The sequence below is a fragment of the Lissotriton helveticus genome, chromosome 9, assembly GCF_964261635.1.
Source record: "Lissotriton helveticus chromosome 9, aLisHel1.1, whole genome shotgun sequence".
Classification (NCBI taxonomy): domain Eukaryota; kingdom Metazoa; phylum Chordata; class Amphibia; order Caudata; family Salamandridae; genus Lissotriton; species Lissotriton helveticus.
In genome coordinates this window covers 240,395,519-240,408,185 of record NC_136070.1, presented here as the reverse complement: position 1 = coordinate 240,408,185, position 12,667 = coordinate 240,395,519, and the positions used below count along the sequence as shown (strand labels likewise).

General features: G+C 45.8%; 1 protein-coding gene across 3 annotated transcripts in view; it reads left to right on the top strand.

Annotated features, from left to right (window-relative positions):
- CCDC32 (coiled-coil domain containing 32) overlaps nt 1-12,667 on the top strand; it is a 90,635-nt gene that overhangs the window by 55,651 nt on the left and 22,317 nt on the right. For all 3 annotated transcript variants that reach the window (XM_078659815.1, XM_078659816.1, XM_078659814.1), the window contains one exon: nt 9,198-9,354. In XM_078659815.1, the coding sequence (XP_078515941.1) occupies nt 9,198-9,354 (157 nt within the window). The remainder of the gene's footprint in view (nt 1-9,197; nt 9,355-12,667) is intronic.

Genomic DNA, 12,667 nt, shown 5'->3' with positions numbered 1-12,667 from the left:
GATATAACTAATACTTTTATCACAGTGAGTTTTATGGAAGGCGCTTTGTCCCTATTCTCATGCTGCTCTAATTTCTTAGAAAACCCTCACTATACAAGATTCAGACCTAGCCCTAAAACTGTGCTGCTCGGCGACAACACTATGGTACACGGCGATACCTCTTGTGATACTCGGCGATATCACTACAAACTGAACAGATGGCTTGCGTGACTAATTTCTCGCCACACAATCTATACCGGTATAGCTTACAGATAGCACGAAAAACGAACTTAACAAGTGTTAAAACATCGATCCTATTTCTATACCATGACGTAATCCTTAGCAACCAACATATTACCTTGGTTACCTCTTAGCAACCATCAATTTCTGCTACCAGAGAATTGATCCAGCGGGCTATAGAAAATATATCATAAACTACGCTACCCAACTTCATAACCTATAAACAAAATTCTATACTAAATATGGACCCATTTATGAACCTGATATATTTTGGGCCTACTGAATCAGGTGGTCAGAATAAATCTATATACACATTATCTACAAACTATATACATATTTATACATTTGCAGAAAGAATATTGTCATTTGAATAAAACCAAACCTTTTAAACGACCACCATAGGCGACGTGATCTAGCTAATGGTAACCTATACTTCTGAATAACCAAGACCAGCTTGTTTGTCAAAAGTAAGATTTTATTTTCTAAATTATGGTATATAAGTTGAAAGTTTTATAAATGAAATTTATTTGCAATAAAGCAAGCATGATGGTAAGAAATAAGAGGAAAATACAATTTAAGCAATTGAATCAAATTTAAAGAAAATATATAAAGTTAAGCATTTTTAAAACCTATTTCCCTAACTGAGCTAAATAGACAGAAATTAAAGTAAAATTCTTTGAGGATTCTTACGTGCTCCACGCAAAGTCCAGCAGCACATCACCCTCATCGGAAAGTCAGAAAGCAGCAGCCAGCCCAACCCTAAGGGCATGACTTTTTATACCTTTCTACGCTAACTAAACTAGCAAAGGAAAGTTTTCAGAAATCCTCGACGTCCCATTGGCTGAGAGTGACAAGTGACATGTCACCAGATTCTCAAAAAAGTTCCACAAAATCATGTCTTACAAAGACCATTGTCTCTTCCACGTGAAGCCAGAAGCTTCCTGCGATTGCAACTATGTATTAAGTCATCCTCGCAGCTTCCATAGTCTTTCAGTACAACTTCCGCGGATGCCAAGTTAAGGACTGACAAAATGTTCACTTTCGACCTTGGCCATGTCCGACAGAATGATGTCAGCTCATCAGTTTTTGCTTTGTGAATGCAGCTTCAATAATCGTTTTAATTCAGAATGGGCGTCTCGTGACTTTCTGCAGAATTATAGATCAGCTCTTTTTCTGCGGTTCAAATGACTAGGCCCAAAAGCAGGCAACTTATGTTTTCTAGTATAAAACAAACACAAGAAAAGTATTAATGTAAGAAATAATGTAGATTCTGTATCCACCCCATGTTTCACTAATTAATTAACCCACCCGATTAATCAAAATGTTACCTAGCCATTGCAAACAAATAAGCAGCGTTTATATTTACCAGTCTCCGTTTTTCTATGAGACCCATATGCACCTAGAATAGTAGAAATGACATCACACAGACAAGAAAAAGCAAAACAAGCACATGCTTCTTTTAAGTTTGCAGCAGTTAGTAATGACAAAAACGAAAACAATAAATTATTTTATTAATTTGCACAAACAGAAAGATGCAACATTTATGCACGTTTATGAGCACACATGTTAGTTCCCCCACGTGTAAAGTTTAATCTAAATTGTATTAGCACGACATATCACAAATCATTAATAATTTTATTCATGTTATGGAAATGTGACTTTGCGAGTTTAAACAAAATTTTGTTTTCTATCTCGCTCCATCACATGGCAGCGTGATTCTACTGTCCTTCACCCTCAAATTTCATGCATCTGAGGGCCTGGTGTACCAATGCCGTGACTTTGGGCTAAGGGCAGTGCGAATGGGTCTACTGATTATCACACTCCAGTGCCCGTAAGTCACCTCTCATGCATTGAACGCGTGTACATTCAGCTGCAGTTGAAGAGTATTGTCAGCGTCATCGGCAGGCCAGGGAACACCCTTGTTGTTAACTCGATTCTCCTTAGTGTTACTGAGGCGCTGGCAATATTGCAGGGGGGAGTGTTTGAGAGAGAGCTGTCCCGCAAGTTGAATCAGTCCCAGGAGCAAATGCCCAGAAAGCGCTGTATGCGGTAGCGTGATGGCGGTCAGTGCCTGATGGGAAGGCCCTGCAAGCGTCTCTAGCGCGTCGCGCCACTCACCGCTTGTGTGTCCTGTTGAGCCAACATAGCGAGCCTCAGAGTTGCAGTTATGTGGCGTTGGGGGCCGCGCAGATCCCGCTTCGTAATCTGGTTGCCAGACGCGACCTTGCCTCCTCAGCCGTAGGGTGTCTCGCTCCCTCTCCGCACCAGATGGCCTAGACACCTCGTGACTGCGCTCGCCGATCCGCTGCACCGCGCCTTCCAACCTGCCAGCGTGGTGACGGGAGCAGGACAGCACAGCAGCGGCCAGGCAGGGGCTAGCGAGTCGGAACTTTCACCGGAGCATCAGCAGACTGTAGGCTCTGGATGGCTGTGTTCTTCTTTTTTTTTTTTTTTTTAAACCTTTATTGTACAAAGAAAGCTCACAAATACGGGCCTACAACCCCACGGGCTGGCCACCACACGGTAAAAAATGTAGCAAAGGAGAATAAGTTCTTCACAGGATATGACACCAGGAGCACAGGAGAAACAACAAAGGCCACCGAGCAATCAGCAAAAACAGGATAACAAAAGGTTAATTTTCTAATACGGGGCGGGGGAACAGAAAATTAACGGGCCGTGGAAGGAACAACAGGGGAGGGGCCGCGGCAAGCCGCCATCTTATGAACACAGGATGAAACAAAAAGCCATACAAACATAGCTACCAGAGAATATACACATAATCGGAGTACAAAGAAGCTACAATGGCATCAGTCAAACCGCGCTCACCCTTCACCGCCCCCACCCAAATTGTAGAGACAGAACCAAAAAGGCCCCCATTGCAAAATACAATACGATATGCACCCCAACGGAAATAAAGAAACCCCCATAAAGGAGGAAGGGGAAGAGGGAAAAAGGGGACAAAAGAAGGGACTCCCACCAAATCACGCACCCCCAGGAGACAAGACAGAACAACCTGACCCGGCAAGTGATATACCAAAAAGTCGACACCAAAAGAACCAGCGGACCACATTCAGACACACACCGGAATACGAACGCCACAGAAACTCCCCAGGGGGACACATGAGGAGACAGAGTCCCGAAAAGGTGAATACACAAGAGCCATAGAACAAAAAAGGAAGAAATGAGGTGGGAAAAAGACCCCCCAATAGAGACAGACCCCACCCACCCACCCCTAAGCCCACCCTGCACCCCTGCAGAAGGCTACGGCCTACCCCCCCGCAGCGTGCCTGTCGCCCTAATTAGAACCCGAAATATAGCGGAGTAAAGTTTAAGTCGGAAACAGAAGACAAAAACGGGAAGGGCAGGGGGAGGGGACATGGGATGGGAGACACATACATACACATACACGGGGGAGGGCCGGAAAACAGGAGGAAACTCACCCGGCCACCCGCCTGAGTCGAAGGTCCCAGACCCCGGGAAGCCAAAGATTATCAGGTTAAAGTCCAAGAGCACCAAACAATCACACATAACCATACCAGGACACATTGACCATCCAAATCAGTACAAGACTACCGCACGCAGATGTCAGTGCACATCAGCCCTGTCCCTGTTTGTCCAAAGTAAGAACAGTCCGGTCCAGCGAGGACCAGGCCACGACGAACAGAAGGCAGACAGCAGGAAAATACAACGGCAGTCCAGAAAATACACGGGAAGTACAACACGGAAGATCCAGGAAAGTCACGAAGTGTAGCAAACGATGCAGGCACAGGTCCAAGGATATGTTCAAAGAAACCGACCCATCTGGGCCAGCACAGGAGAGATCGCCGGGCAGCGGCGGCAAAAAGGAACCGGGAGAGTCATGAAAGTCAGGCCGAGCAAAATCCAGCTCCCGGGCCAGAGGCAAAGGAGACAGAGCCGGAGGAGGAGGCATCATCAAGTTCCGCACACCCACGGACGCGGTCGTAGCCGGGGCCAATTCTGCCAGGATAATTCCAGCCGTACCCCGCAACGGCAAAGCCACATCCGGTCGTGGGGGCCCGGGAGGCCCGTAGCGAGGAACCATCTCCGAAGTAATGACAGGCGCGGCCACCAAGAGTCGCCAGGAGAGCAGGGCATCCAGGACCTCCTTAAGTGTAGGAAAACCTTTACAGTATTTGGGACCCGGGCCATGCGGCGGGCCTCCAGCGCTCGTCCAGGCCCGGCCGAGACAATTGGGGTCGGTCGCCATTTGAGAGCCCAACAAGGCCGCGCGGCCGCCAACCTCCGCCGGGGCGACGGAAAGGCAAGTATAGTCGCGCCGACCAGCGGCAGAGCACCCCGGGCAGGAAGGGGGGCCACCAGAAGAAAGGGACCTCACCGGCCACCCAACGCCGCCGGTTCCGTTCTCCGAGTCCGGGCGGCAAAATCAAAATGGCCGGGCCGGAGAACAAAGGGGGAGCAAGCCGGATACACGAGGAGTTCCGGCAATGGAAGGCAGCGCCTCCACCAAAGGCCTCCTCCCCACGGGAATCAGCCAGGAAGGACCTCCGGCCCACACGAACAACGGCCTTCCGACCACCTCCACCGCGCCCCGAAGGGCAGCACCGCAGGCTCCGTCCGGCCAGGGAGCCAGCAAGAAGATCCAGGCCAGTCCGCCTCCAACGCCACAAAACGATCGGGGGGCACCGCTCCGGATCCACAGCAGCCAGGACAACCGGAACAAGAGGTAAGTGCCTGCAGGGCTTCGTAGCACTACCACACAGCAAAGAGGGCTTCCCGGGGCAGGATAACAGCAGGATAAATGTGAAAATACAGGCAGGCGAACGGAGCCGAGCTAAAGCGCGGCCATCTCGGTCGCGAGCTAGGCTCCTCCCCCGATGGCTGTGTTCTTGGCCGTTCGAGATGCCTAGAAGTCGGATACATTATGGATCTTGGCACTGGGCTGCAGGAGCCTCATGGCAGTGTGGCAAACATGCGTGTGCGCCACCTAGTGCCCCCACCTCTCCTATCTTCCTGCAAGGGGGGGGGTCTCCCTGGTCTTCCATCTCCATGCTGTGTCCCTTTTTTGCAATCATACATCCCATCCTAATAAAAATGTGACTGCTCCTTGTTTCTCTGTTATACTATCGAGGGCCTGCTTTGGAGTAAGGACTCCAGACATGCCCAACACCACCACCCCTTTGGAGTGTTGGATTTTGTGCCAATATTTTTTTTTGATGGGGCATTCCCAAATGATATATAAAGATATGTATAAAGTTTCAAACCATGTTGTGAAGGTTTATGCGTGGAGGAGTCCCAGTGCCTAACCGCCATAGTCATTCAGGGGCGTAGTTTGTTGTGTGTAAATAGTTGATTTGGATGAGGCAAAGACAAGCCCTAAAGTGCAAGAGTATGAGGTGCCATTGTGGTCTCTCTCAAATTGTCGTTCTCCAACTTGCCCAGATCTCCTTCACAACTTGGCCATTAACAACCAGTGTCTGGTACAGTAGGCTGTACCTCTCCTCCCCAGTGACTTCATCCGTAATTTGGCTTCCAGAGGGTTGAACTCTACAAGTTCTGCCTGTTGTGTTTTAAGGGGTGCATGTCTCAGTTGTAGGGACCTAAGGAATTGTGAGTTATGAATAGTTTTTTTTCCCTTGGGGGTTTTAAATGACTTCATGCATTTCTACTCCCTCTCATCTTCCAATTTTGAAATCCCTATGTAGTCTTATCCCTTTATCCCTTGAAGTCCAGCTGTCTGGCCATTCATGGTAGCCACTCATCCAGCCACTGAAGGGTTTTCCTTGTAGGTTTTTTGTACCAACCAATACATTTCAGGTTGCCGCGCCATGTGCATAACGTAATTTTTGTTACCTCGGGTAGGGTTTCAAGGACTTTAGCCCTATTCAGGAATTTGAAAGGTCTCTGTCATGGAACATGTATAGCTTAAGTCAGAAAGTTTGGTTCCCTGTTTCGAAATTTCCAGTCACTAACTGTGGTCAGAATTCCAGCCCAGTAACAGATCTGGACATATGTCATCCCTATGAGTTGTTTTTACAAAATAAAATTGTTTTTACAAATAAAACGCTGGGCTGTTTACCTGCCCACAAGTATTCCCGAATAGAGGCTCATGCTTTATTAAGAAATGTTTGTAGGATTTCATGTGCCAAGTGGCCGATACCCTTCTTGGGATCCTGAATGTATTTGGCCAGAAAGGTAGCCATTTTGGTATGTATTTCGGGCGTGAGGGCAACTTTTTTCCTGTCATGATCAAATAAAGGTTCACTAACCTTCAAGCCGGGTACAGCAGGAGCGATGCTAAATTACCTTTCTCCCTATATGGCAGCACCTGTGAGTGAATGTAACACTTCACTGATTATACCATAACCGGGGAAAGGGTAAAAAGGGACAAATGAAACAAAAAGGTAGCAGCAGAAACCTCTAGCGATGAGCTTCAGAAGTTGTAGTCTTCACTTCTCTACGTGCCCCCAGGTTTCTTGTAGCGGAAATATAACCGAACACAAGGTGAGTAAACCCCTGTCCCTCCCTCTAATCCTTACAATGGTAACTGTGTAAACTATGCTCCACTTACTGTAATATACTGCCACATTTACTCCAAGCAAAAAGGCACAAAAAGAGAAAAAATAAAGTAATGAAAAGGAAATGTCATAGAATACCAAGTTGCCTTCACAGTCCTGCACCTAAGCATTTCACTATTGCATACGCCATTCAGGTAAAAAAGGCAAGAAATATCAGAAATGTACTTATCTGACAGAGGCAGTCAATGGCTGTCAAGCTTACAAATGTTCACTAACCACTCTGTAAAAATCCTGGAGTTTGAAGGTGGATATCCTATTAGAACAGTGAACTCCTCCGAGCCTTTCAACCGCTCCAGTAACCAAGAAAAATACACGAAGGAAAATGCGCTCCAGCGCGATCTCTCTCGTAAGGACTGGTAAAGGACTCGGCGCTGGATGACTCTCCAGTCGAGCAGTGTGTAGAGTTTCACATGGGCGCAATAAAGCAAGCAGGAAAATGCAATTCCCCGCGACACTCTACCACGAGAACCACGAATATGAAATACGGCTTCCAACGCGTCAGCGCGGACTGGTTAGAAACAGTTAGCTTTCTAACATAAGGTAAAAAGAAAAACTGAAGAAATTAAATCAGCTGATAAGCGCTTCAGCTTCAGCGCGATCAGGACAATGACTCAGAAATCCAAAGATTAGCAGGCTGAATAACGCGCCCAGCTCCAGCGCGGTCAGGACAACAACCCAGGAATCCAAAGAACTCCAATATTAGAACTCCGGGAAAAACACTCCTCCGAGGAACCAAACACGGTCGGCATCAGGTGACAAGCAAGAGGAAGTGGGAGGAAGGAGTTTAGATAGAGAGAAGAAAGTGGAAAAAGGACTCTTGGTGCAGGTATTCTGGGATATGTAGTCCACATACCCGGATTCATACCCAGCTATCGCCTAACTGTGACATTTCCCTCCAAGGATGGACATGGGCATTCCGCCCTCAGGAGGTTGTGGATCTCTTTGGAAGATCCTACCTGCTACATAGGCAGCCATCTCCTCTACGGGGTCCTATTCAGTGGACCCGATTTGGAGTATGTCCTCCGCGTCCATCATGTCTGTCTCAATGTGGTCCTGTTTGGTTTGGCAGAGTTTCCATTGGTTGTCCAATATGGAGCCTCCACAGAGAGGCCATGACCTATCTTGCCCCATTCTGCGTAGGAGTCCCTAAGGGAATCTCATTCCTCAAGAGATTTGGGAGTATGAGGTTGGGCAGTCTCTGGGTCTATCCCCCACATCTTTGACTATAAGAGGGTAGGTAGCAGTTGTGGGGCCCTGGGCATTAACGTGGCTATCCAGGAAAACGTTTTTTAGATTATCAAAGGCCCTAGATGGACACCCTCTTTGTTCCTTCTCTTCTCGCCTTGTGCGTAGCGTCTGTCGAAGTGTACGGGAGGATCCTGGGAGTTCGTCTCTATCAAAGAGGGGTTTGCACTAGTTCTGTTCCAGCCGCAGGAGTTTTCTTTCCAGGTGGTCAACCACTGACGAGACTGTCTTATAGATTGAGGCATCCACCGCCTACTAAAATTCCTCGCCCCCTCCCCCAAAGGAAGGTATTCGAGGACCTTCTCTCAGTTTATGACTCTGTAGAGTCTTGTACTGGTAGTACCATGGAAAATTATTGCAGCCCACAAGTGCTCAATCTGGTGCACAGCCTAGAGGCATACACATCCTGTAGTCATCTGAAAGGGCTTTGCACCTGTTTTAGTGTACTAAAGCTCCACCAAAAAAAAACATATTATACAACACACACACACACACACCAAGATTGGCCCAATGTACGCAATTGGTGGGTGAATGGCCAGTAAAAGTGCAGGCAACGTGAAATATCTCCAAAATGTAAGCTAATGGATAATTATAACACAAATTATCAGCTGAATGCCAAATTGTCACTTAACATACTTTATATGTTCTATGATACAAATGTTAATAAAAATAACTAAAAAATAAAAAAGAGAATGTAACCTGGCATCTTGTCAAAATCCTGCACCATTTACTAGCTAATCGGAACCAAAATCAGTTTGAGGGCACCTAGGAGATAGTCCCTGTGACATGGTGCGAATCGAAGGACAAAATTGGCGAATGGACTTGAGGCGGTACCAATTTGTTTTAGAAGGGCTTGGAAGTCACCTGAGTGTAGGGAGAAAGGTTCGCGACTGTAGCTAGACTCTGCCTGGCAGCTCATCCAGCACCATGTATAGCATAATAAGGATCAATTTTGCTGACAATGGAGTGTTGCCAGGAGAAGCTTCGTATCATCACCAGCACATGGGCCAAGTGCTTTTGCAGATTGTTCATAACATAACTGCATGCAAGCAGTGTTTACTCTTCAAAATCGGTAATGGTGGTGCTTTATTATCTTCCTAGCTGTAGGGCATAATTTCCAGTAGAACTTGTAAATTACATTTTAACCACTGTTTTAAAATAAGTATTTTCTTTTAGAGAGAAGACTACGCAGAATTAAGGGATTGTCTCAGGAAGTCACCTCCAAGGACATGCTGCACACACTCGCCCAAGCAAAAAAGGAGCACTGGGACAGACTGTTAAGGGAAACATTTCAGTCAGAGGTTTTCGTGGACGATCATGAATGTGATGAGAGGTAATTAATTCACCGTTATGGAAAATTATGTGTGTTGAACACCTGTATCTTGGAGCTACCTATGTGCAGAATATATACCCCAGGTAGCGGTGTCATATGACCTATATTGACCTTGAGTTGGGTTAGGGCTATGGCTGAAAAGAGGCAGATCCTTGAGTTACCCATGGACGTCCATTTCTATTGGTGAATGAGCATATTGCTGTGCTTGCAGGAATGCATGTATGGGTTATGCCATGTAGCTGAATAATATCTCTGCACCCTCTTGGCAAAGTATATCCTGTTAACATAGTTTTGCATTGCACAGACACAATCGGTTATCACTGCTAATGTTTATTCCAGCTACCAACCTGTTGAACCTGTGATTCAGTCCTTTAATATTAAAGTACCCCTATTTCTCCCGCAGCCCACATAAACGTTTTGGCATAATGGATTCATATTACTAATGATTTTTCTTCTTTGGTCTCTATAAATGAGAACTTCCCTCTAACCAATGCTGTTCATTAGGATTTTGAAACATGTACATCTTTGTGACTTCCTGTTAACGGATATTCAGGTGCTGGTGCTAAACTGATTTAGACTAGTTTTATATGTTGGGAGAATCCAAGAAGGATTTCAGTCCGAGTTCATAGTAGGTTATGGTAAGAGAGGCGCTCGCTTTATTGACCCTGGAGGGATGAAAGGCTGAATCAGCCTATCTGGCATGGGGCTGGACCTCAAGCCGAAGTTCGGCTTCATGGTAAGTATCAGCCTCATGAGTCATGCCTTACGTCCAGATCATTCTGTAAAAATGCCTCGTCAGTCGGTGCCATGAGCCTCAATGCCAAGCTACAAAGGCCCAGCTCCGAGAGTCTGCACAGTCTGTCAAGGAACTGGGATCTACTCCGAAGACTCCTTCAATGGAGGCTCGTAGCTTGATTCGGATTGATTCCCTTCCTTCAACAGAAAGTGATCTGCCGCATATACAGCAAAGTAGAATTTATATTTATCCAGTCACTGACTCATCCTAGCAGTCTCCATCGGCTTGATAACCCTCACACTAAAAATTACCCCCCCCCCCCCCAATTAAAATTGTTGTTTCTCCTTTAAATATGTCCAATTTTTAGGAATGTAGGACTTTCCTTATTTTAAAAAGAAACCTAGGAATTGCTAATTCGGTCTTCCTGCTCTCCCAAGTATGACTGATACTAGTGGGAGGAGATGGAGGATCTTATCAAGCACCTACCGGCCTTTTATATGAAGCGAGGAAAAGCAGTTGTCCAAGAGGAAAGAAAATTTCTAATGCTAATATCAGATGTACTTTTAATGCCACAGACACGACTGCCTACAAGCCCAACACCAACTTTATTGTATGTGTTGGGTAAAATCAATTGCTATAAAGAGTTCATCATGAAATTAGCAAAACATGAGCAATGTGTTTTTATACATATATTAAAAGCATACACTTTAATAAAATTCTGGAATAGTCTATAATAAAAGTTTCCTGTCCTCTTTGTAAAGCATCCTTTAAGACACTCGGCCAATGCTATTTCATTAAGCTTCCCGTTTTTGTTTGTGTTTCCCTTAAAGCATAACTACATAGCTTCTGCAATTGTTTTAACATCATTTTCAGAAAAAGTGGGGCATACATAGTTCTTACGCTGTTCCTTTTTATACATTGTCGAAGAATCTTCAAATGAATGTAGAGGAATGCATAGTAACCTAATCCGTAACAATGCAATTGAGCCCAAATATGTTTTTTCTTTTTAGAGTATATGTAGTTAGAATTTTTATTTCTTCATTGTTTATTTAGTTAGCTCAGTGGGAAAAAATTAGCTGCTATAATAGTTTTCTTGATTAAGTCTTTTTTCTTCAACTTGTATTGCCTTGAAAATTCAGTCATTGGTGGTAATTTATTCTGAACAGAATTTTGTGTCATCGTATATTCAAAGACTGACAACCCTTTTGAGGTTAATTCCTTCTTTTTGAAAACCTTTATTTCAATCGCAGTATTACATTTGCGGGCCTACAACCACGGGGGCCGGCCATCGCTAAAACGAAACAGAAACTTAGTATTTCACATATACACAGCTATTCAGCCGACAGCCCGGAGGCCCGGCAGCGATTCAACATACTGTTCTTACGGTTCATATGTTGTAGTGCAGGATAAGGTCAAGGTTTTACTATTTAAAGACATACAAACGAACAATAAAGCAACCAAAACTAACTAAACAAAGAGGCAATGTAGTATGTGTCCGCTCCATGGCGTGAGCCGTATCAGCCACTGTGTGTTGTAACAATAATGGAAGGAGAGGTGGGATGGGGGGGGGTGTATGGGGGCCAGGGAAAATGATCATGTTTCTGCAAAAATCTGTACCGTACAAGGAATGTCAGGCTATGGGGACTGCGGTATCTCCGGGACATCTACAAACGGAAGGGTACAAATCTCCCCACGGTATGCATTCCATTGGGTCCAGATTCTGCCCCACTTCTTAGGCTTGCCACGTGCAACGTATACAGTTTTTTCCCTGAACATGCACCAGTCCATGTTTTCTTCCCAAGCTGAAATCGTAGGTGCTCTGTGGGACCCCCATAATTGTGCTATGTCCCTTTTAGCCACCATGTTCCCAAGGGTAACCCATTGCGTCTGTGCCACCGAATAGTCATTCGGCTCCCACACATTCAGTAAACAGCGTCGGGCTTCAGGCAGCAGCAAGACTCCCGTGACCTCTTCCATGACCACATGCACACGGTTCCAGAACACAGCCACCGCAGGACACTCCCATATAATATGAAGGAAGGTACCAAGCAAACCACAGCCACGCTTACACAAGCGATCTACAGAAAAACCCATACGCATCAGACGGGGACCCGTTATATAAATACGATGTAAAATATTTAGTTGCACCAGCCGGAGACGGGCCGGAATCGCAACCTCTTTGGGAGAGGATATCGCAGCTTGCCAGTCTTCATCATCCAACTCCAGTCCATCACCGGTCCAAGCCTCCCGGAGCCGCAGCAGTAAATTCGTTCGATCGTTAATCAGCTTTTTATATATTAAAGATATAGTGCTATCCGGAACATGGCCATCAAGCACCCTATCTTCAAGGGGAGTGGATTCCGGGATAACGGTTCCGGCCGGGAAGACCGAGTGAATTGCGTGACGGATCTGCATATAACGGAAATGCTCCCTATCACTAAGCGCATATTCCAACTGTAGCTCTGCAAAGGACTTTATCCTATCCTTGACCCAGAGGTCCCCTTCCCTACTGATGCCAATGAGGTCTCACTTCTCGAAGCCTTTCGTTGTCCATAGGCTTCCCAATCTCTCGGCTGC